Source organism: Erythranthe guttata, chromosome 7 (genome assembly GCF_056151865.1).
Source record: "Erythranthe guttata isolate IM_541 chromosome 7, IM_541, whole genome shotgun sequence".
NCBI lineage: Eukaryota > Viridiplantae > Streptophyta > Magnoliopsida > Lamiales > Phrymaceae > Erythranthe > Erythranthe guttata.
This window is the reverse complement of record NC_142539.1, coordinates 7,914,696-7,940,226: the sequence shown is the minus strand read 5'-3', so window position 1 is coordinate 7,940,226 and position 25,531 is coordinate 7,914,696. Positions and strand designations below refer to the sequence as shown.

At 40.2% G+C, this 25,531-nt stretch overlaps 2 protein-coding genes across 2 annotated transcripts; both read left to right on the top strand.

Moving 5' to 3' along the window:
* Positions 1–4,725: 4,725 nt before the first annotated feature.
* Positions 4,726–5,106, top strand: LOC148769130 (uncharacterized). Its single transcript, XM_088820247.1, has one exon. The coding sequence runs from the start codon at positions 4,726–4,728 to the stop codon at positions 5,104–5,106; it is 381 nt and encodes a 126-aa protein (XP_088676373.1).
* A 225-nt stretch (positions 5,107–5,331) lies between these two features.
* LOC148769129 (uncharacterized) lies at positions 5,332–5,916 on the top strand. Its single transcript, XM_088820246.1, has one exon. The coding sequence runs from the start codon at positions 5,332–5,334 to the stop codon at positions 5,914–5,916; it is 585 nt and encodes a 194-aa protein (XP_088676372.1).
* The last annotated feature ends 19,615 nt before the right edge of the window (positions 5,917–25,531 follow it).

Below are 25,531 nucleotides of genomic sequence, written 5' to 3'. Positions count from 1 at the left end.
CTGAATTTTATCAAATAAAATAAAATAAACAAACTTACATAACTTACCTTTTTTCGAGCAGAACCTCGTACTGATAACGTGTTGTGAAATAAATCCCATTAGCTGATGAATGTTAATGATATATGGAATAATCCACCAAAATAAGATTAGTGGAAAAGCCATTTGTATATAATAAGAATTGTATATGTATATATTTGTCATCATATAAGGCAAAATAATGTAATATAATACAAAATCACACTAATTAGTGGGATCATTACAAACAAAGAAATATAAGAGGTTGAGAGAAAAGAAGGCTCATAGCCATATTATTTATTCAAAGAGTGTACATGTATTTATAGGCATGAGAATGCCTTAGTCACCATTACACATGTCATTACTTGGTAAATCCTATAGTGTAATAGTGACACCTATCTAGGACACTTGTCAATAGAAGGATTAAGTCCATTTGCTAGTCCACAATATTATAATAATATTATATATATATATATATATATATATATATGGCAAATAGGCCCATGACAAGGGCACTTAATTAAAAGAGGGACATCCAGCTTTTTTGTCTATCAAATAAATGTAGCACATTCAATCTTATTTGCAAATAAGGAAAATCCTTTTACATATACCAAGATTACCCCCAATTCATTGAAACCCAATTAAATTCCAATTTCATGATTTACACCTCAATTTAGCCCAATTTCATCAATTAACCAATTTCAACCCTTATTTCAATTTTGACCCCAATTTTGACCCACCCCCACCAGAGACCGCTGGTCAGCCGGTCTCCGGCGTTGATTTTTTTTTTTTCCGGTAGGTCAACCGTAGTTGACCGCCAGGTCTCCGGCGTTGACTTGTTTTTTTTTTTATTTTTTTTTTTTTATAATTTTGTTTTTTCTTAAAAAAAATATTTTAATTAATATTAATGTCTTGGCTACTAAATTACTGTCTCCAACAGTTATTTAACTGTCCGAGACAGTAATTTAACTATTAACTGACTTTTTTTTTCTTCAAAAATATTTTAATTAATTATTTAACTATCAGAGACAGTAATTTAACTGTTAATTGACTTTTTTTTTTTAAATACTTTAATTGCTATTACTGTATTCGTTGCTAAATAACTATCTCCAGCAGTTATTTAACTGTCGAAGACAGTAATTCAATTGTTAATTGACTTTTTATTTCTTAAAAAAAATATTTTTATTAGTATTACTGTTTTGGCTGCTAAATTACTGTCTCCAGCAGTTATTTAACTGTGGGAGACAATAATTTAACTGTGTTTTTTTTTTTTTGAATTTTTTTTCTTAAAAAATATTATTTTAATTAATATTACTGTCTTGGCTGCTAAATTATTTTCTCTAACAGTAATCTAACTAGGGGTGAGTTCGGGACGGGATTTCGGGAGTTCGGGATTTTCGGGATCGGGATTTCGGGATTCGGGATAGAAATTTTAAATCGCAATCCCGTCCCATACTATTAAATCCCGGTTATATCGGTATCCCTAAATATTTCGGCAATTCGGGATTGGGATCGGGAAATCCCATATTTTGCCTAAAAACTAAGAAATATTGCTTCTTTTTTTCCATTAGTATTATTTTTACTACAAATAAAGTTTAAAAATTTAAAAATAAGTTGAAACAATATATTTTATATTTTATTTCTCATCTCCTTGACAATATATATATATATATATATATATATATATATATATATATATATATATATATATATATATATATATATATATATATATATATATTGTCAAGGAGATGTGTATTTTTCTATTAGTTTTTTTTTTCTTTTTTTCCTAATTCGGGATTAAAATATCCCGATCGGGATTGAACCAATTCCTTAATACTGATCCCGTATTTGTTCCTAATCCCAATCCCGAATCCCGTAATCCCGAAATCCCGAAGTTTTAGTCCCAAATAGAAATATTCCGATCGGGACGGGACGGGATCCCGAATCCCGGTCCCAAATGCCCAGCCCCAAATTTAACTATCTCAGACAGTAATATTAATAATATTACTGTTCGGGAAAATAATTTTCGTAATATTAGTGTCACAAACAGTAATATTATTGTCCGAGACAGTAATTTAGTAGCCAAGACAGTAATATTAATTAAAATATTTTTTTCTAAAAAATAAAAGTCAACGCCATCAGGCGGTCAACGCCGGAATGTGGCCGGGAAAAACAAATTCAGAAAAAAAAATATTTTTTCAAAAAATTATTATTTCGGGGGTTAATGTGATATATTTGTTTAAATTTGGGGTCAATGTGTAATATTAAGGAAGTTAGAGCATAATGGATGGAATTGATAAGACTTATATTATGAGCTAATTGCACATAACCCCCTGTGAAATTTCGAATTGCCGAAAAAGTCCTCGTGTTAAAAATATTAGCAAGGACCCCCCTATGTTGTGTTTTACGAAACACACTGCCCCTTACTTCAAAATTGATGGTTGACTTATATGAAATGACTAAACTACCCCTAATATGTTTTTTTTGTAATTTTCATTTTTTTTAAAAAAGAAATGAAAATCTTAATTAGACCCATCTGCCCCCTTTTAAATCTATATTTCATAAAATTAAACTAATTAAATCTAGCTGAATAATATTATAGCTTACTGAAAGCTCGAGTAACGGTCTTCCCATCTGGAGTCGTAATTCTGGCAAGTCTTACAACTGTAGCGGGCCCACAATTATAAACAACGCCCGGTGTTTTCAGAGTGTGTTCGGTCGGTACCACAACGTTTTCGCGGCTTGTCCCCGCACGGCCAACATTTATTTGGAGCGAAGCTACGACGACTTCATTCGCCCGCGAAATATTCGAAACCCCCATTCTATTTGAAACTGTGGGATTCTTTACACATCTCTGAGGAATATTCTTTTCGAAACTCGAACAGTTCCCTTGAGGTATTTTTGTATATTTTTTTGTTTGGGCAGGGATGTGCCGAAAAATTTGGTGGCGCCGTTTTTCTTCCCGTTTGTTTTCTTGGATTTCGAATAGAAATGAACTTTATGTTCAGATATGGATTTGGTTGATGGTTTTTGCTGGAAAAAAATCATGGTGAAAAAATTGGAGGTTTGCTCTTGAGGTTGAAGAAGATGGCTTAATTGAAAATATAAAGGACTCAATTGAAAATTTTAAAAACTTCATTTTGGTACTTATAAAATTAAAATTGTTGCATTTTGGTATTTCGTGTCAAAAAACGAACCCCCACTCTCATCCATGGCGAGTGAAGTGCACGGTGAGCTCTTAAGGGCCTTATTGCCTTTGACTAATTTTTATAGGGGGGTATTTGCTAATTGTTTTAACACGAGTTCGTTTTCAGCAATTCGAGATTACACAGGGGTGGTTTTTGCAAAAAACCCCTTATATTATTGATGGTATTTTAAAGACTGTTTTTTTTGTGGACCAATGTGCATTTAAGTCCCATGTGATGGGTCTATTTGCCGTTCGCCATATATATATATATATATATATATATATATATATATATATATATATATATATATGGCGAATGGCAAATAAACCCAACACATGGGACTTAAATGCACATTAGTCCACCAAAAAAAAGGCTATCAAATAAACCCAATGGGCCCCCAATTTATCTAATAATTGGGCCCACTACACGAAAGCCCAATCACCTACAAAATAAGGCTTGGGACCAACAAAGTAAACCCAACTCAATCAACGACATATAAATAGAGGTTTCTACTCATTTGTTAAGGTACGTTCGATTATTCACAAATATTCTAGAGTGCATATTCTCTCTACTATCTCCACGATTCATACATCTGACTTGAGCGTCGGCGGAGTTTCCGCCGGATCAACCCCCGTCTTAGTTCACGTGTGTTCATTTCGCAGGGACCTCAGGATCATCAAGTTGTCAACCTACTGATCCGCTTTTCTCTCCTAGCTCGCTTACTACGCTACTATAGGTGATCTAAGTAATTAGCATCATCATTTTGGCGCCGTCTATGGGAAAATGCAAACCATATCACGTAGCCAGCAAGATCCTCCTGAGGCATCCGCTCGGAGAGAAAATGACACTGCTAACAACCTCCCAATCTGCGGAGGCTCTGGCTTGCCACCTCCTCCACGTGCTCCGGATCCGCCTCGCGAGGTTCAGGTGATCCCCCCTCGGGACCCACCACTCCTCGATCCGCCACTCCCTGCTCCCCGGACGGTTCAGATAACCGAGGATGCGCTCCAACGCATGATAGCAGAAGCCTCAACTCGCGGCGCCACAGAGGCCGTAACCCTATATACCGCCACGATGGGGCAAAAGCTCCCAACGCGATACCAGCACGTGCTCCACCTGTGGTGCCATACCCATGGCACCACCGCCAGTCCCGAACCAAATAAGTGTCTCCTCATCCACATCGGACCCACGGTCCCGGGTACAACTATCCACCAATCACAGGGGGGCACAGCCCAGACAACAACGTCAACGCGAACCCCCACTGGGTAATGCGTCTCCACAGAGAGTCCCTCTCTTTAATGAGGGAGAAGGCTAGGTAAACAGCAGAATGTCTCGCCAAGCCTCCTTCCCCAATTGAACAATCCAATTGGCGGAAGAATGAATGCCCCAGTAAGACGCAGTCCTTTCACCATGGACATTCTCAACGAGGTACTACCTACCTCAAGCAGTGAAGATCTCAGGGTTACCTCAGTTTGAAGGAACCACCGATCCACAAGAACACATAGAGAAATTCCACTCCATGGCTGATTTGTATGGCCCAACAGATGCCACGATGTGCAAAATGTTCCCCACCACTCTCTCCAAGCGGGCCGTGAATTGGTTCAACTCTCTACCTACAGGATCGATCGGCACCTACTTTCGATTGTCGCAACGCTTTACCAACCAATTCGCCATCAACAAACAATATGCCAAGACCCCAGCACACCTTTTCTCTATAGTACAGAGAGACAACGAAACGCTCCGCAACTACATCAAGCGTTTTGTGGAAGTTTTTCACGAAGTCCCAAGCGTAGGACAAGACATGCTCTCCGGGATCATGCAACAAAACTTGAAGCCAGGTAGGTTCAAAGAATCTATTGCCGGAAGGCCTCCAGGCAACCTAGAGGAACTGCTGAACTGAGCTGAGAAATACGTACGAATAGAGGAAGCTTCTACCCATGCTCCTCCCAAGAGAAAGAGAGAAGATGACCGATAGGACATTAGAAGATGGGATGATCGACGTCCACCACTCCCACCTCAAGGCCAAACATCTTCCTCCTACAATCGGTTCACTCTGCTAAACACTCGCCTCACTTAAATCCTTCATGTGATAGAACAAAAAGGTGTAGAAAAACCTCCACGCCCAATGCAGCCAAATGCGAAACGAGAAAAATCGAATCGCTATTGTCGATTCCATAAGGACAGAGGACATACTACCGAGGAATGTGCACAACTCAAATTAGCAATTGAGAAGTTGATCAAGCAGCACCACTTAGGAGAATACATCGACAAGCCTCGAAACAAGCGACGTGATGACCTCCCACGCCGAGACAACAATCGAGATCAACCGCAACGACGAGAGGAGGGGGGTCATCGGCCCGAACAAGATAACAATGATAATCAACCCACCCAGGGAGTCATTGCCTTTATCTCCGGAGGACCGGCGGGTGGCGACTCACAAAATGCGAGACGCTCCCTCGCTCTGTCAGCACGTATCAATCAAGAGCACGCCTCTCCATCTGCATCTATCTATCAGATACGAAGACCTAATCATAGCATAGTCTTCGACTCCACGGACCTCGAAGGACCAGACGAAGACCATGTCGACGCATTGGTAGTCACACCATCAGTAGCCAACTTTTTGGTTAAGAAGATCTTAGTGGACGGGGGAAGCTCAGCAGACATCATGTGTCTCCATACATTCAAACAGCTGGGCATAGACAACGCCTGATTTAGCCCCATCACTACACCGCTAAAAGGATTCACTGGGGAGGGCATTTTATCCATGGGACAAGTGGAGTTTCCCATCTCCTTAGGGGACAGCCCTTGTCGAATTACCAAGATGATAAAATTCATCATTGTCTACAAGCCGTCCCCCTACAACATCATCCTACGCAGGCCAGCAATCCATACATTCAAGTCAGTGCCTTCCTCCTACCACCAAAAGTCGAAATTCCCCACTCCTTATGGAATGGGGGAGGTACTTGGAGATAGACGTCTCGCTCGAGAGTTCTATGCGAGAGCCCTACGAGAACCATCCAAGTCAGTGCACAAACCAATGTTTACGCGAGTTAAGAAGGATGATCGAGAATTCGACTTGAAGATCAAGTTATTTAATTTACTTATTCACGTTTTTTATTTAGGATTAATTATGTTTTTATTATTTTAGAGTCATTTATGGTTAGGATTTTCTTATTTATAAGTTTCCTTATCATAGATTAGGTAGGAGTCCTTTCCTTGTGAAAAATGAGTCTTTTTAGATCTTATAAATAGGTTGCCAATTTGGCTTATCTTATAGGACGAAATTTAATAAGTAATTGAGTATTTTGTGAGATTAATTTTCCTTTGCTGTTCTACAGCAACCTTCGAGATTTTACAAGTTGATTCTTGTAATTTTCTTAGCGCAATAATATTGGTTTCTGGTTCTTTATAACCACGGGGTCAATGTTATAAATCATCTTGATAATAATGGTTTCTAGCTCTTTATAGGTATGGGGTCATTATTCCTTGATTCCGCCAATCTGAATACTTTGTTTTTGGATGTCTTCGATCTTGCTTCCGCGTAAGGTACTGATACGAACCCCGTAGAACTCGTTACGAGACCCAATACCTTACGCGGAAGCAAGATCGAAGACATCCAAAAACAAAGTATTCAGATTGATGGAAGCAAGGAATAATGACCCCATAGCTATGAAGAACTAGAAACCATTATTATCAAGGTGACTTATAATATTGACCCCGTGGTTATAAACAACCAGAACCCAATATTATTGCGCTAAGAAAATTACAAGAATCAACTTGTAAAATCCCGAAAGTTGCTGTAGAACAGCGAATGAGAATTAATCTCACCAAATAGTCAATTAATTATTAAAATTCGTCCTATAAAATAAGCCAAATTGGTAACCTATTTATAAGATCTAAGAAGACTCCTTTTTTTCACAAGGAAAGGACTCCTACCTAATCTATAATAAGGAAAATCATAAATAAACAAATCCTAACCATAAAAGACTGTAAAATAATAAAAACATAATAAATCCTAAATTAAAAACGTGAATAAGTAAATTAAATATCTTGATCTTCAAGTCGACTTCTCGATCACCCTTCTTAACTCGCGTAGACGTTGGGTTGTGCACGTGCATGCAATTAATGCTCAATTTCGACACTGTTTCACTTCGAATATATCTTTTCTCAAAACATGAAAGTTGTAGATCTTTCAGTTAGCTTTCCGAATCATTTTGAATCAGATTAAATGGACTTCAGATGCATGATTTATAACTCGAATTGTAAAATCTGCCAGAATATGCGAGAATCTCGGATGCATGGAATTCGACTTGTCCAACGAATTCCTCTCTCTTTTCTTCCAATTCCAAACCATACACATCTCAAACGTTCGATTCCAGCCTTTCTTCTCCAAGGAAAACTTGAATATCTTCTTAAAACTCGTACGCTTGCGCTTCCTCCAATTCTTCATCTTTGAGCTTGCTAGGATCGTATCAATCTTGGTGAGTTACCAATTATGATCCCGCAGCTAACGAAGAAGCTATGCGAGGGAGCCTCGACCTCGTAGATGAGCTACGAAAGATTGCATACATCCGACGACAGATGTACAAAACACGAATGGCCAAGGCTTATAACTCGAAGGTCTGCCCTCAATCCTTCAAAGTGGGAGATTTAGTCCTCCAAAAAGCTGAAGCCTCGCGCCCCATTAGTAAGCTCGACCCAAAATGGGAAGGACAATACAAAATCACACAAGTGGTCAACACTGGAGCATATCGTCACGAGAACCTTGACGGACATCCTATAGCCAGAACCTGGAATATAGGAAACCTCAAAAGGTTCTACGCTTGAGGTATACATTCACATTACTTCAATCTGTTTAAGTACCATCCATGTCCTCCTCATAAAAAAGTTCCTTACGAACCATTACCCCTACAGGCTTCGCGACCTTCCACGTCATTCGTCTTGCAAAAACTGTCTCTACACGCTCGGGAAGTTTCTACTCCATAACGAGGTGTGTAAACGTCCCACCCAAACTAGGGGGCTAGTAATATTACTTACATCGACATTCCATAATCACTTTTCATCACCTTCTTATAGATGGAGAATCAATTACGAGGGGATGCCTACTATTCATCACTGACCCAAAGAGCGAAGATACTCCATACCACATCGCCAAGGGTAACACTACTTCCACCAAAAGATATCACACGCATGTTCTTGGGTATTCATACTAACATGATAAGGTCATTTCCTTTAACTGGCATGATTACACAGCAAATCACAGCAACTCACGAGTTGATTTCATATCTCGGAGTGAGAGAAAGAGAAATAATCCCCTTAGTGGGTACGTGATATCATAGTACACATCACCCCTGCTTATATAATTAGCACAAATGAAATCGACTTACCATCAGCACAACAACACGGATGAATGCAAGGAAGACGTGGAAGAAAAACAAATTAGTATAATCACTTAAAAGAGTTTTTATTATTTCAGTTGGGAATCGGACACGTGTACGCAGCGGAAAACAAAAATTTTATGCGAATTAAACGAGTTTTTTATTATTTCAGTTGCTTCCTTGACATAATAGAATTCGTATCCCATTGAATCTTCGGGATACCCCACAAAATAGCACAATTTGGATTTACTATCCAACTTATCTCCCACTAATCGCTTCACATAAGCGGGAAAACCCCATATCCTAATATGTTTGTAGTTGGGTTTCCGGGAATGCCAAAGTTCTTTATCATTAATATCTCACTACGTTTTGATGAATTTCGCCTTAGGGGCCCCCACTACCTTCACCCACTTCGAACTTGCTGTTTGGAAAGGGAACTCTTTCCTTTCTCTTCTTTTGGGGAGAACTATTCTTTCCAGAAGTAACAGCAATGAGAACAGACTTCTCTTTCTTAATGGGGGACTCGAAACTGACCAACATGTTCATTAACTAATCCAAGGGAGGATCTAGTTTGTTCATGTTGAAGTTCACTATGAACAATTCATAGGAACTAGGAAGAGACAACATGATCAAATCCAACGAGAGCTCGGCTGGGAGGGTGACATCGAGATGCACTAGCTTTTCAAGGAGAGTGATCATTTTGAGACAGTGCTCGTGGACCGAAGTCCCTTCGCGCAGCCTCGCTGTGATCAACTCCTTTGTAGCAGCGTACCTCGATGCCCTAATATTCTCACTATACATGCTATCGAGATGAGCCTTTATATCGAAAGCATGCATGTGAGACTCATATTTCCTCGCAAGCGCGGGCTCCATGGCAGCTATCATATAGCACCTAGCATGTGTGTCATCTTTCTTCCACGCTTCATGAGTTTCCTTTTCAGCATCAGCCGTTGTGGCAGGTATAGTGGCGGGAAGTCTCTCGTTCAAAACATAGAGACGCCCCCTCAACGGTTAGCACAAGCTTAAGACTACGCAACCAATCTAGGTAATTAGGGCCATTGAGTTTATTGTCGAGGATTGACATTATGGGATTCTTAGACATGATTATCTGAGAGGTATAGGGAAGAGGATTATTAGAGATTCGCGTTAAATGATTGTTACAGTTAAATGTTTGGCCTTATGTTATTTAATTGTTCTCCCACTAATTTTATCGAGTTCCACTTCCCTCTAGTAGACAAACGAGAAAACTGATTTTTCTTAATGGGCTTGAGGTCTAATAGACAAATATAACCCGTAGTTAATCTAGCCCGATTATATTTGCCAAAAGGTAGATCACAATCAATCATATCCACAATATGACCCTAAATTAATTTTCCTCACACTTGATAATGACCTAAGTTAATCTCGCGAATATCAAAATCGTCCTGTGTCAAGTCTAACCTACCAATCAAAGATGCTCATAGAACTTGATTATGCCAAACTAATGCAGTCCCTAGTTAATCTAGCCGACCACGTTAATCCAACATAACCCTTTTCTATGGCTACCTTCATCGCTATGTCAATTGAATTACAGCTTACTCTACCATAGCACTCCCCGCTAACACGGCTTACTGCACTACAGTAAATGGCTACACATAATCCAACCGTTGGCAGAAGGAAAGAAATAACTCAACAGATTGGGTTTTTCTTTATAGCTTGAAATGATTCTTAATTAAATTAAGAATGAGGGATTTTCATTAAAATGTTTTATCTCATCAGAAGGTTCGGATTGGTCTATGTGATTCCTACATCTATGTTCTCTAAAGGTATATGGAAACGCATATTGTCCTAAGAGGAACATACGACCTAACTACATAATTAATTACATTAATTAATTATCGGATTTTCAAAATAATTATAGAACCTCAACTAGCATAAATCATTCATATAATGTTGAGGTACTACTAATTAAGTTGAACTTATAATCAATATTATATTTGTGTTCTGTTAATTGAAATCAATTTAACAATTTAAATCAATTTAATTAATCTAACACCTATTTACTAAAATAGATGATTGTTGACTCGATTATCTAACTGTGATTAATTGAAAATAATTTTCCGAAAATTAAAATCAATTTGTTTTAAGTTTAATTTTAGAAATCTAAAATATTTTTTTCGGGCACGTGTACGCAGCGGAAAACAAAAATTTTATGCGATTTAAACAACTTTAAAATACATAAACACATGCCCGATGATTATAAACAATTAATTGCGTACCTTTGCGCTTCCAGCGAAATTAAAAACAACATACATTGCGTACCTTTGCGCTTCCAGCGAAATTAAAACAACAACATGCTTAATTACTTAATCGAAATTAAATCAATGAGCATGCTCGCGTTTAAATCAAATAATCATGCTCGCAATAATAAAACCAATTTCATGTAGACACATAAAATCATACAAGTTTCTTATTAAAACGAACATGCATATATTAATTTAAACGTAACCGAATCGAATGACAATAGATTCGAAACATTACCTCTTGAAGCGTGAAGTAGGCGCACTAAGCAAAGCTAGATTGCCATGGAAACCAATCCGTGCAATCCGGGGCAGCAACGGCGGCGCGTGTGATTCACGTGCTGTCCTTGAAGCATCAATCGAACGAAGACTCGAGAAGATGGCCAGCTGCTCTTCCCACTCCTATTGATCCAACCTGTTTGCTGATCTGAAATTACAGCCTTGCTCCGACTTAGATATCTCCATGCTTATTTACTGGATGGACAATTCCTTCTGTAAGAATGTATATTTCTGAGTCTTGAAGCTTCTGACAAAATTTCACGTCCATCCGATCACCGGTTGATTTATGGAGAATTTTCTCGCTGGACAGCGCAGAAAATCCGAGAGCAGTTTTTTCAGAATTGCCTTCTCGCATCTTTGATTCTTCAATCTTCCTCCTCTTGGATTTCACCTCGTATACTTTGATCTAATAAACACGTGGCACTAGACACGTAATAGTCAGAATAACGGAAGAAAAGAAAGAAGGAAACGAATACCGAAAGAAATCGGCCAACGGGTGGCCGATTCCGGCGACGGCGCGGTGGTGGTGGCCGTGGGAGAGGGTGGCTGATCGAGAGAGGCAACGGCTAGGGTTATGACCGTGTGTTCTCTTAGTTGTGTGTGTGCAAGACCTATAAATCAAGTATTTATATGTCTTGCATAAAACCCTAACGGGCTTAAGTTGGACCGGGCCCAACAGCTTAAGTTCGTTAGTTCTTTTACTTGCTCATCTCTCTCAATTCGATGATCGGAAAACTGTAACGATTACATTTTCGGAATCATTATAATGTCCTCGTCATTACGAGTGCCAACTCTCGATTTCCAACTTTCCAAAAGTGGAAACCCTAATTCAGTGCACTTTCTAAATTTGGAAACTTCCCGATTTAGAAGGTTCACTAATACGTTCGCCTATTCTTTTCCTTTTCTTATTCTCATTCATAATTCCAAATTACGAATGTTGGACCCAATCATATTGACTTCCAATCATGCAAAGATAAACATATTTTACCTTTGACCGTTTATTCAAAGATCTCATGTGCACGAGCAGTGTGACCCTCGATGGTTCAGGTGTAAGCTAGCCGTGGGCCCACAACCCTTTGTGGTCAAAACTCGTCCCCTTAGAGTTACGATTAAGATGAAACTCATTTCACCTTAATCACCCAACGAATCAAGATTGGCGTGTAGCAACTACGCGTCATGATTCTCTAGATACAAATGAAGTGCCTGCAAGAACCTTCAGATATAGTTAACGTACAGTACGATCCCTTCGATTCATATGTCCCGATTGAACTAGAGGCATTAGTTCATCGAGACCTCTTTATATGTTCAATGACGATGCGATCGTTCTAAGTATTGTAATCGTCACGTGCATGACTTAGAGAATCGAATCCTCTAATCATCACTTAGTCAGCTCTGGCCAGAGACTTAGAATGATTACAAATTATCAGAACACACAGGACATCCAAGACTATTCTAGCGATCGAATCCCCGACTACAATGCACAGACCTCCCACTAGATTTCGGACTGCACGAACACTGGCCCTTGGGATGGTCCTCGGTGGAACTCAGAGACAGGTCACGATACAACTGGTCCTCTAGTGAAGTCACGGTGATGTCTAGGTCATAAGGACTAATGGTGTACAACTATACCATAGATATCTCTACTCGATTATTGGGAACCACTTAGAGATTTCTAGGGTGAGGGAGTTCAGTGAACTCGTCAACTTACGAACACCCACTTATGCATGTCGATATCACAATACCGTTTACTGATGAGATGCAGTACACATACACTAAGTGCTAGTCTTCTAATGGGAAAGGCCGATATCCTCATTGGTGGCGTAACCCTTCGACAAGGAACACGTTTAACAGTTATAATACTTAAGTAAATATCTTATGATCCTAACGATCAATTACTAGTACTTGTAATAACTGTAAGGACTATATCTATGCTTGTGACAAAGGGACAAAGATATAGAACGCCAAGGTGTTTTATCATTAATACGAATAAAGGTTCGTTTATTACCATAATAAATACGAAAGACCACAGCCACAAGTTGGCTTGTTGGTCACCTACTCTAACAAGAACGGCCGAGAGAGGGAGCGGCTAGGGTTAGGGTCGTGTGTTCTCTTGTGTGCAAGACCTATAAATTAAGTATTTATAGTGTCTTGTATAAAAGCCCTAACGAGCTTAAGTTGGACCAGGCCCAACAACTTAAGTTCGTTAGTCTTTCATTCGCTCGTTTCTCTCAATTCAATGATCGGAAAATTGTAACGATTACATTTTCGGAATCATTATAATGTCCTTGTCATTACGAGTGCCAACTCTCGATTTCCAAATTTCTAAAATTGGAAACCCTAGTTCAGCGCACTTTAAAAATTTGGAAACTTCCCGATTTAGAAAGTCCACGAAGATGTTCGCCTATTCTTTTCCTTTTCTTATTCTTATTCATAATTCCAAATTATGAATCTTGGACCCAATCATATTGACCTCCAATCATGAAAAGATAAACCATTTTATCCTTTGACCGTTTATTCAAAGATATAATGTGCACGAGCAGTGTGAACCTCGATGGTTCAGGTGTAAGCTAGCCGTGGGCCCACAACCCTTTGTTGTCAAACCTCGTCCCTTAGAGTTACGATTAAGATGAAGCTCGTTTCACCTTAATCACCCAACGAATCAAGATTGACGTCTAGCAACTACGCGTCATGATTCCCTAGATACAAATGAAGTGCTTGCAAGAACCTTTTGATATAGTTAGCTACGATCCCTTCGATACATATGTCCCGATTGAACTAGAGGCATTGGTTCATCGAGACCTCTTTATTTGTTTAATGACGGTGCGATCATTCTAAGTATTGTAATCGTTACGTGCATGACTTAGAGAATCGAATTCTCTAATCATCACTTAGTCAGCTCTGGCCAAAGACTTAAAGAGATTACAAACTGTAAGAACACACAAGACATCCAAGACTATTCTAGCGATCGAATCCCCGACTACAATGCACAGACCTCCCACTAGATTTCGGACTACACGAACACTGGCCCTTGGGGTGGTCCTCGGTGGAACTCAGGGATAGGTCACGATATAGCTGGTCCTCTAGTGAAGTCACGGTGATGTCTAGGTCATAAGGACTAATGGTGTACAACTATACCATAGATATCTCTACTCGATTATTGGGAACCACTTAGAGATTTCTAGGGTGAGGGAGTTCAGTGAACTCGTCAACTTACAAGCACCCACTTATGCATGCCGATATCACAATACCGTTTACTGATGAGATGCAGTACACATACACTAAGAGCTAGTCTCTTAATGTGAAAGGTCGATATCCTCATTGGTGGTGTAACCCTTCGACTAGGAACACGTTTAACAGTTATAATAATTAAGTTAATATCTCACGATCCTAACGATCAATTACTAGTACTTGTAATAAGTGTAAGGACTATATCTATGCTTCTGACAAAAGGGACAAAGATATAGAATGCCAAGGTGTTTTATCATTAATACGAAAAAGGTTTGTTTATTACCATAATAAATACGAAAGACCACAACCACATGTTTGCTTGTTGGTCACCTACTCTAACAATCTCCCACTTGACCTAAACCCAACTACCCATGTATCGCAATCCCATCGACTCTCGATGTTTCTCGTGGACCGATCTCGGTAAAGGCTTCGTGAAGGGGTCTGCAACGTTCTCTTCCGAGGTGACTCGTTCTACTTTAACTTCACCTCTATCAATGATCTCTCGGATCACATAATATATCCTCAGAATATGCTTCGACTTCTGATGAGATCTCGGCTCCTTAGCTTGCGCCACGGCTCCGGTGTTATCACAGTACAACGGTACTGGATCACTAACATTAGGAATGACACCCAACTCTTGGATGAACTTCCTTATCCAAGTCCCTTCTTTTGCAGCTTCGGATGCTGCAATGTATTCCGCTTCGGTAGTGGAATCAGCCGTCGTGCTCTGCTTGGAACTCTTCCAACACACGGTACCACCATTAATCGTGAATATAAATCCCGAGTTCGACTTTGAGTCGTCCACATCCGATTAAATACTAGAGTCCGTAAAGCCCTCTAATTTCAACTCGGCACCCCCATAAACCAAAAATATATCCTTAGTCCTTCGTAAGTACTTGAGGATATCTTTCACGGCCTTCTAGTGAGCCGGGCCGGGGTTAGACTGATATCGGCTTGTGACACTCACAACATACGCAATATCGGGTCTCGTACATAGCATGCCATATATTATGCTTCCTATCTCAGAAGCATACGGCGTCCTTTTCATCTCCTCGATTACACTAAGTTTTTGCGGACACATAGATTTTGAGAGACGAACCCCATGGGACATTGGCAAGAATCCCTGCTTCGATTCTTCCATGCTAAACCATTTTATAACGGTGACTATGTACAGGGTTTGGGATAAGCCAAGCATCTTTCTTGCTCTATCTATATAAATGCGTATTCCCAATACATAAGATGCTTCTCCCAAATCCTTCATTGAGAAACATGTGGACAACCATGCTTTTGTTTGTTGCAACATTCCTACGTCATTCCCAATGAGCAGAATGTCATCAACGTAAAGCACTAAAAATAACTGCCCTCCCACTAACCTTCTTGTATACACAAGGTTCATCCGGATTCTTCTCAAAATCAAACTCTTTGATAGTTGAGTCGAACCTAATGTTCCAACTACGGTATGCTTGTTTCAATCCATAAATGGATCGCTGGAGCTTGCAAACCTTTTGCTCACTTCCAGAAGATATGAAGCTTCCGGCTGCACCATGTAAATTTCTTCATCAATATCTCCATTAAGGAAGGCGGTCTTCCCATCCATTTGCCATATCTCGTAGTCGTACCATGCATCTATGGCCAGCAAAATCCTAATGGACTTTAGCATCGCGACTGGAGAAAAGGTTTCCTCATTGTCAACATCTTGCCTTTGAGTATATTCTTTCGCTACCAATTTAGCTTTATAGGTCGATACCTTTCCATCCAGTCCAATTTTCTTCTTATAGATCCACTTGCAGCCTATGGGAACAATTCTCTTAGGTGGATCTACCAAGGTCCACACCTTGTTGGAGTACATGGAGTCCATCTCGGATTTCATGGCAGTTAGCCAATGTCCCATGACCGCATCCGATACGGCCTCATTGTATGTTCTTGAATCTCGTCCAAGATCAACATGATCTTCATCATTTTCGAGGAGGAATGACCTATTTGGCATTTTCCGAACTCTTTCGGATCTACGTACCGTAGGTTCAGGAGGTATATTAATGGATTGTTGTATTGATTCGATTACTTGTTCTTGCGCTTGAACTTCACTTTGCGGTTCTTGAACTACTTCAAGTTCTATCGTGCTTCCTTTTCTATCAGATAGAAACTCCCTTTCCAAAAAGGTGGCATTTCTCGAAACAAACGTCTTTGCTTCCTTGACATAATAGAATTCGTATCCCATTGAGTCTTGGGGATATCCCACAAAATAGCACAAGTCGGATTTACTATCCAACTTGTCTCCCACTAATCGCTTCACATAAGCGGGACAACCCCATATCCTAATATGTTTGTAATTGGGTTTCCGGGAATACCAAAGTTCATAAGGTGTGGATTTAACTACTTTGGTGTTAACTCTATTCAGTAAATACACGACAGTGCGAAGTGCATGACCCCACAAGTATGCCGTTGATCGAACCATATCTACTAAAGTTCTATTCCGACATTCGGAAACTCCATTAAGTTGAGGAGTTCCAGGTGGAGTCCATTGAGATTGTATTCCATTCTCTTTTAGATAGTCAATGAACTCGATGCTCAAGTATTCTCCACCACAATCGGATCGCAGCTTCTTAATACTTCGTCTGAGTTGCTTCTACTTCGTGTCTAAAATCTTTGAACTTTCAAATGTTTCGGACTTGTACTTCATCAACTACACGTAGTTGTATCCAACCGTCGCACTAACACTTAGTGGACCACATACATCTGTATGGATCAAATCCAAAAGACCTTCGGCTCGTTCTATTTTCCCTTTGTAGGGTGACTTGGTCATTTTCCCTTTAAGGCAAGATTCACAAGTTTGTAGTGATTTCACGTCCTCCAAAGAGAACAATCCTTCACTAACAAAATCGTTCATCCTTCTTAAAGAGACATGACCTAATCTAGCGTGCCAAAGTTGTGCGGGGTTTTGATCTATCTCCTTACGTTTTGCTGATATAACAATAATAGGTATTTCATTTGGACTTAGTTCATACAAGTTTTTTAATAGTCGTCCCTTGCAAATCAAATTCTCATTCTTTTGTATAATGCAAATCGAATTTCCAAAAACAAAAGTAAAACCTTCAATGCCTAATACAGGAATAGAAATAAGGTTTCTAATAAGAGACGGAACGAATAAACAATCGTTCAAAAGAATAGGAAAACTAGAGTCCAAAACATTTAAGTAAATAGTGCCAATGGCTTCAGCAGCAACTCTTGCTCCATTCCCCATCCTTAGGTAGGTCTCACCCGCTCTAATCTTTCTACTTCTTGTCATTAGCTGAAAATCATTTCACAAATGTGAGCCACAACACGTATCCAATACCCAAGAAGAAGAATTGATAGACAAATTTACGTCAATGAAATACGTACCCTTTTCAGAACTTTTCTGCTTTAGGTAAGCCTTGCAGTTGCGGCGCCAATGTCCTTTCTTTCCACAATGATGGCAAGCATCATCAACTTGCTTGCTGACCTTTGCCTTGGGGCCCCCACTACCTTCACCCACTTCGAACTTGCTGTTTGGAAAGGGAACTCTTTTTTTTTTGTTCTTTTGGTAAGAACCCTTGTTTCCAGAAGTAGCAGCAATGAGAACATACTTCTCTTTCTTAATGGTGGACTCGAAACTGACAAACATGTTCATTAACTCATCCAAGAGAGGATCTAGTTTGTTCATGTTGAAGTTCACTTTGAACGATTCATAGGAACTATGAAGAGACAACAAGATCAAATCCAAAGAGAGCTCCGCCGAGAGGGTGACATCGAGATTCACTAGCATTTCAAGGAGATTAATCATTTTGAGACAGTGCTCGTGGACCGAAGTCCCTTCGCGCAGTCTCGCCGTGATCAACTCTTTTGTAGCAACGTACCTCGATGCCCTAATATTCTCACTATACATACTATCGAGATGAGCCTTTAATGCAAAAGCATGCATGTGAGACTCATATTTCCTCGCAAGCGCAGGCTCCATGGCGGCTATCATATAACACCTAGCATGAGTGTCATCTTTCTTCCATGCTTCATAAGTTTCCTTTTCAGCATCAGTCGTTGTGCCAGGTATAGTGGCAGGAAGTCTCTCGTTAAGAACATAGATACGCCCCTCAACGGTTAGCACAAGCTTAATACTACGCAACCAATCTAGATAACTAGGGCCATTGAGTTTATTGTCGAGGATTGACATTATGGGATTCTTAGACATGATTATCTGAGAGGTATAGAGAAGAGGATTATTAGAGATTCGCGTTAAATGATTGTTACAATTAAATGTTTGGCCTTATGTTATTTAATTATTCTCCCACTAATTTTATCGAGTTCCACTTCCCTCTAGTAGACAAACGAGACAACTGATTTTTCTTAATGGGCTTTAGGTACAATAGACAAATATAACCCGTAATTAATCTAGCCCGATTATATTTTCCCAAGGGTAGATCACAATCAATCATATCCACAATACGACCCTAAATAAATTTTCCTCACACTTGTTAATGACCTAAGTTAATCTCGCGAATTCAAAATCGTCGTGTGTCAGGTCTAACCTACCAATCAAAGATGCTCATAGAACTTGATTATGCAAAACTAATGCAACCCCTAGTTAATCTAGCCGACCACGTTAATCTAGCATAACCCTTTTCTATGGATACCTTCATCGCTATGTCAATTGAATTACAGCTTTCTTTACCATAGCTATCCCCGCTAACACGGCTTCTGCACTATAGTAAAGGGCTACACATAATTCAACCGTTGGCAGAATGAAAGAAAAATTCAAAAAATTGGTTTTTCTTTATAGCTTGAAATAATTCTTAATTAAATTAAGAATGAGGGATTTTTATTAAAAAGTTTTATCTCATCATAAGGTTCGGATTGGTCTATGTGATTCATACATCTATGTTCTCTATAGGTATATGGAAACGCATATTGTCCTAAGAGGAACATACGACCTAACTACATAATTAATTATCGGGTTCTTGAAAATAATTATAGAACCTCAACTAGCATAAATCATTCAAATAATGTTGAGGTACTATCAATTAAGTTGAACTATAATCAATATTATATGTGTGTTCTATTAATTCAAATCAATTTAACAATTTCAATTAATTAATTAATCTAACACCTATTTACTAAAATAGATGATTGTTGACTCGATATTGGGATAATTTGAAAATAATTTTTCGAAAATTAAAATCAATTTGTTTTAAGTTTAATTATAGAAATCAATTTTTTTTTTTTTTTTTTTTTTTTTTTTTTTTTTTTAATTTCAGTGAACCAGTTCGCCCGACCGGTCTGACCGGTTCGGACCGAAGCGGTCCGGTTCTGCCCGATCCAGTTGACCCAAATCAGTGGGCCGGGTCAGTCGGACCGAGAACCGGTCTGACCGACCTGAATCCACGTGGATTTGGTCAATTGGATCACACACAACCATCGAACCGTCCGATTCGACCGGTTCGATCAGAATACTTAAAAAACCGATGTTTTAAAAATAATTTCAGATCCAATTTTCCAATTTTAAACAATTTGAAAGCTGGAAAAATTTAAACAATATTTCAAATATATTTTAAACTTACGAAACTCCCAATTACATAATACAACAATCGCTACTTTAATAAATCGAACATGCATAAAATCATAGCATATTATAACGAACGCAATTAATTGCGCAACGAGCTCTGATACCACTGTTGGGAATCGTACACGTGTACGCAGCGAAAAACAAAAAAATATGCGAATTAAACGAATTTAAAACACATATACACATTCCCGATAATTGAAATCAATTAATTGTGTACCTTTGCGCTTCCAGCGAATTTAAAAACAACATGCATGCTTAATTACTTAATCGAAATTAAATCAATTAGCACGCTCGCGTTTAAATCAAATAATCATGCTCGCAATAAATATACAATTTCATATAGCACATAAAATCATACAAGTTTCGTACTAGAACGAACATATATATTCAATTTAAACGTAACCGAATATAACGACAAGGGATTCGAAAATTTACCTCTTGAAGCGTGAGGTAGACGCACTAAGCAAAGCTAGATTGCCACGGAAACCAATCCGTGTAATCCGGGGCAGCAACGGCGATGCAGCAGCGGCGAACATCCGAGCTACAGCGGCTCGTGTGGTTCACGCGCTGTTTTCGGGCGGCGCGTAGAGGCGCGTGCGTCGTCGGCTCGGTGGCTGCTCCTCGATTCTTCGATCTTCGATCTTCCTCCTCTCGGATTTCACCTTGTATACTTTGATCTACTAAAACGTGGCACTAGACACGAAGTAGTTAGAATAAAACGGAAAGAATAAAAAGGAAAAAGATCTAGCACGATTAATCGGCCAAGACGAGGCCGATTCCGGCGAACGAACGGCGGTGTTGGCCGCAGGGGGGGAGAACGGCCGAGAGAGGGAGCGGCTAGGGTTAGGGTCGTGTGTACTCTTGTGTGCAAGACCTATAAATCAAGTATTTATAGTGTCTTGCATAAAAGCCCTAACGGGCTTAAGTTGGACTGGGCCCAACAGCTTAAGTTCGTTAGTCTTTTATTCGCTCGTTTCTCTCAATTCAATGATCGGAAAATTGTAACTATTACATTTTCGGAATCATTAAAATGTCCTCGTCATTATGAGTGCCAACTCTCGATTTCCAACTTTCCAAAAGTGGAAACCCTAATTCAGTGCTTTTTCTAAATTTGGAAACTTCCCGATTTAGAAAGTCCACTAAGATGTTAGCCTATTCTTTTCGTTTTCTTATTCTCATTCATAATTCCAAATTACAAATGTTGGACCCAATCATATTGACCTCCAATCATGCAAAGATAAACCATTTTAACCTTTGACCGTTTATTCAAATATCTCATGTTCACGAGCAGTGTGACCCTCGATGGTTCAGGTGTAAGCTAGCCGTGGGCCCACAATCCTTTGTGGTCAAAACTCATCCCTTATAGTTACGATTAAGATGAAGCTCATTTCACCTTAATCACCCAACGAATCAAGATTGGCGTCTAGCAACTATGCGTCATGATTCCCTAGATACAAATGAAGTGCCTACAAGAACCTTTTGATATAGTTAGCGTACTGTATGATCCCTTCGATACATATGTCCCGATTGAACTAGAGGCATTGGTTCATCGAGACCTCTTTATTTGTTCAATGACGGTGCGATCGTTCTAAGTGTTCTAATTGTTACGTGCATGACTTAGATAATCGAATTCTCTAATCATCACTTAGTCAGCTCTGGCCAGAGACTTAAAGAGATTACAAACTGTAAGAACACACAGGACATCCAAGACTATTCTAGCGATCCAATCCCCGACTACAATGCACAGACCTCCTACTAGATTTCGGACTGCACGAACACTGGCCCTTGGGGTGGTCTTCGGTGGAAATCAGGGACAGGTCACGATACAGTTGGTCCTCTAGTGAAGTCACGGTGATGTCTAGGTCATAAGGACTAATGGTGTACAACTATACCATAGATATCTCTACTCGATTATTGGGAACCACTTAGAGATTTTTAGGGTAAGGGAGCTCAGTGAACTCGTCAACTTATGAGCACCAACTTATGCATGCCGATATCACAATGCCGTTTACTGATGAGATGCAGTACACATACACTAAGTGCTAGTATCTTAATGGGAAAGGTCGATATCCTCGGTGGTGGCGTAACCCTTCGACTAGGAACACGTTTAACAGTTATAATACTTAAGTAAATATCTCACGATCCTAACGCTCAATTACTAGTACTTGTAATAACTATAAGGACTTTATCTATGCCTATGACAAAGGGACAAATATATAGAATGCCAAGGTGTTTTATCATTAATACGAAAAAGATTTGTTTATTACCATAATAAATACGAAAGACCACAGCCACATGTTGGATTTTTGGTTAATTACCTACTCTAACAATTTCAACTTATTTACATTCGCAACTTTATTTCCCTTCGCCTCACGTAGGCTTGTAACAATTCTCACTTTCTACCATTGAATAAATCAAGCTTTTGCTTTACTCTCGATGTTATTATCTCTATACTATTTAACCGTTACGACAAGTTCATTTCATTACAACCCTACAAACAGTTAGAGAAAATAAGATAATCTATATAGCCTGGCCAGTTGGATTATCTAAGTCTCTTTATTTGTTTTACTGGGTCATACTTTTAAAATGTGGCCACCGACCTAACATCCTTAAGACCCACGTGGTCCGAGCAAAGGGCACGACCCTTAACAAAAACCTTGGGAGATTGATCCCCTCCTCAAGTACATCGCGTACAATGTTAAATAAAAATACATATAAGCAACGAATAAACTCTTGACAATGTCAAAATATAAATAAAGATATCAAACTTCAAGTGTTAAATAAAGAAAAAAATTCAAACGAAATGGTAGTAAGCATACCCATCTACATCAACGATAAAAATAAACTAAATGTTTCAAAAAAAAAAGGGGTTCAACTATCCTAGCAAGCTACCATATAAATCTAAGCGCCCCCACCACGAGCGGAAGACGCCCCAGCAGTAGGATCATCAGCAACCATGTCATCCACGAGCTCAGTGCCTGTCTCATTAGCATCTACCTCATCCTCTCCTTCATCGGATATACCAGGCTCCATCCCTCAAATGACCCTCTCACTGATGCCACCCACCTCGCGAAGGTATTTGCGACAGGTACGAACTAATGGCTTATACACTGCAGCCCAAGCACACACCTCAATCATAGCACGACACTCAGCACTACCTCGGAAGCTAAGTTTGATTTCCTCCATGATGGATTCCTTATATATAGCACCCCCAATGTTGCGAGAAACCTCTTTCCCGTCGCTTTCTCAACTTCGTACTTCACTTTCAGCTGATCATAGCACTCGTTCAACTTCTCAACATCATCCTTATAGGCCTTCGCCTCACCTCAGCTAACCTCAAGCTCCTCTGTCCTCTGAGCAAGCTCCTCCGCCCGTTGAGCAAGATCGGACCGTGCTATCTCACACTGGCTTCGAAGTTCATCCTCACGCGCCTGACTTCGAGTCCGTTCCTCTTCTTTCCTAGCTTCCACGTTCCTATCTCTCCATGACGTATCTCCAAGTCGCTACCAACTGTATAATATATATATATATATATATATATATATATATATATATATATATATATATATATATATATATATATATATATATATATATATATTATTATTACGCAAGAAAAATAGAAAAATAAACATAAAGTCTTGTTCTAAAAAGACAAACGCTCACCCGACATATGTCCCCACAAGCCAATTCCAGCATATGTGAATAGCCCTTACCAGACATCCGAGCACGATCGTAGTCCCGCACGAATCCCTCGGTACTCATCATCGGCAAACCACGATCTGACACATCCCAATACGATTCCTTCCCCTCACGATTCACACCATAAGTGAACAATTGCTTCCGTGCCTCACCAAGGAATGCATAAGGCACCTCCGGGTCTACCCTCGGACGCTTTGGCACAACCACATACTCGGTGTCCACTGTCTTTCCCTTTTCACGATCTTTCGTAGGTTCACGCACCTCCACTTCACCAGCATAGCTACGATCATCTTCACTCACTCGAGGAGTCTCTACACGGACCTTCTCTCGAGGCAGGCCACCCGAAGAACCTCTCAACGTAGAGGGAACCTTCTTCGATGCCTTCTTCGACGTCTCATTCTCCTTAGCTCGAAGCACCGCAAAGTTAATACAATCATCTACGAAAAATAAAAAAGAAGACAACATATAAATAAAACCGAAGAACAACAAAAAAAAAAAAAAAAAAAAATGCGATGCGGAAAAAGGATATGCGGCGCTGACCATCCGATATCAAACACCTCAGGTCAAATTTCACATCACACAGTCTAGATTCTTCAATCCTCTTCGCCATATTCGGCCCAACACACTCACTCGACGAATGTGATTGATTTGACTCATCACTATCGCTCCCAAAATCCATAAATTGACGCCCATAACGACGCCTACTAGATTCCACCCCATCCGCATGCTCACAACCATTAAGACTCGGTCCTACATCATCACTCCAAGAATCAATGATTTCTCGCTATCCAAAGCTCCTTCTACTCACATCATCTTCGACGCGAATCGCTCCTCAATTCCCCCGACCCGCTCGCGCGAATCGCGCCGAAAAAGACTTCGGACGCACTCTCACGCGCGCGCATCACTTCGAGCGACGCGCTCCCACGCGCGCGGTTCCCCCCCTCCGACGCGCTTTCACGCGCCCCCCCATATCTCCCCTCGACGCGCGCGCACGCGCGCCTTTATTGGGCAGCGCGCGCGCGCGTCATCACCTCTCCCCTCCCCCATCGACGAGCGCACACGCGCGCCTTTATTGGGCAGCGCGTGCGCGTCAGCCTCTCCTCCCCTCCCATCGTGCGCGCGTCGGCGCACGGCCCACTCACACGCGCGCGTCGCCCAATGCCCGACGCGCGCAGAACAGCCCCTCCCTCTCTCTCTCTCCTCTCCTCGGAAATTGTGTAAGCCCCCAACTCCACGGCTTGGCTTGGCTCCCCTCCACCCTCGATGTGCGCGCCCTCACAGAAATTCGAACGGCTGGTTATGCGGCTCGAGCCGACGTTCGCAGCCCCCCACCATCCAACCCCCTTTTTCCATCAATCCGTGCACTAGTTGATGCGGATCCGATTTCCGCCCTCGACACTACAATCTTCTCGCGTTCTATACCCACCGTACCAAAAGTTTTCTCGCCCCCTTCAATCGGATCTCGAATTTTAATTCGCAAAGATTTCGACTTACCCAGGTTAGACATGATAAATATTTTTCTCCGAAGAAACAATCTAGAAACAAAAAATTTCTACTCTACCACAAAAAAAAAATTTAGAGAAGCAAGAGCACGGAAGAAGACCCAAAGTTAAAAATACTTACCCATATTTATTCCACAGGAGTTGGAATTTAATTCTTTCCACCGCAAAAGGTGTCTATTTATCTGGCCCTATATGTTATTTAAAACCCTTAAATATATACCTCGCTGCCGAATAAATACAATTATCCCTTCTTTAATTAATGAGATTAATTCAACGCCAATGGAAACTCGTCAAGCCACGACACAATTAACTCTCGACAGGAGCCGGGTTCCCCTCGAAAAGTCTCCCGTCTCGACTCGAGAGTTGGGGGGCTTAATGATAT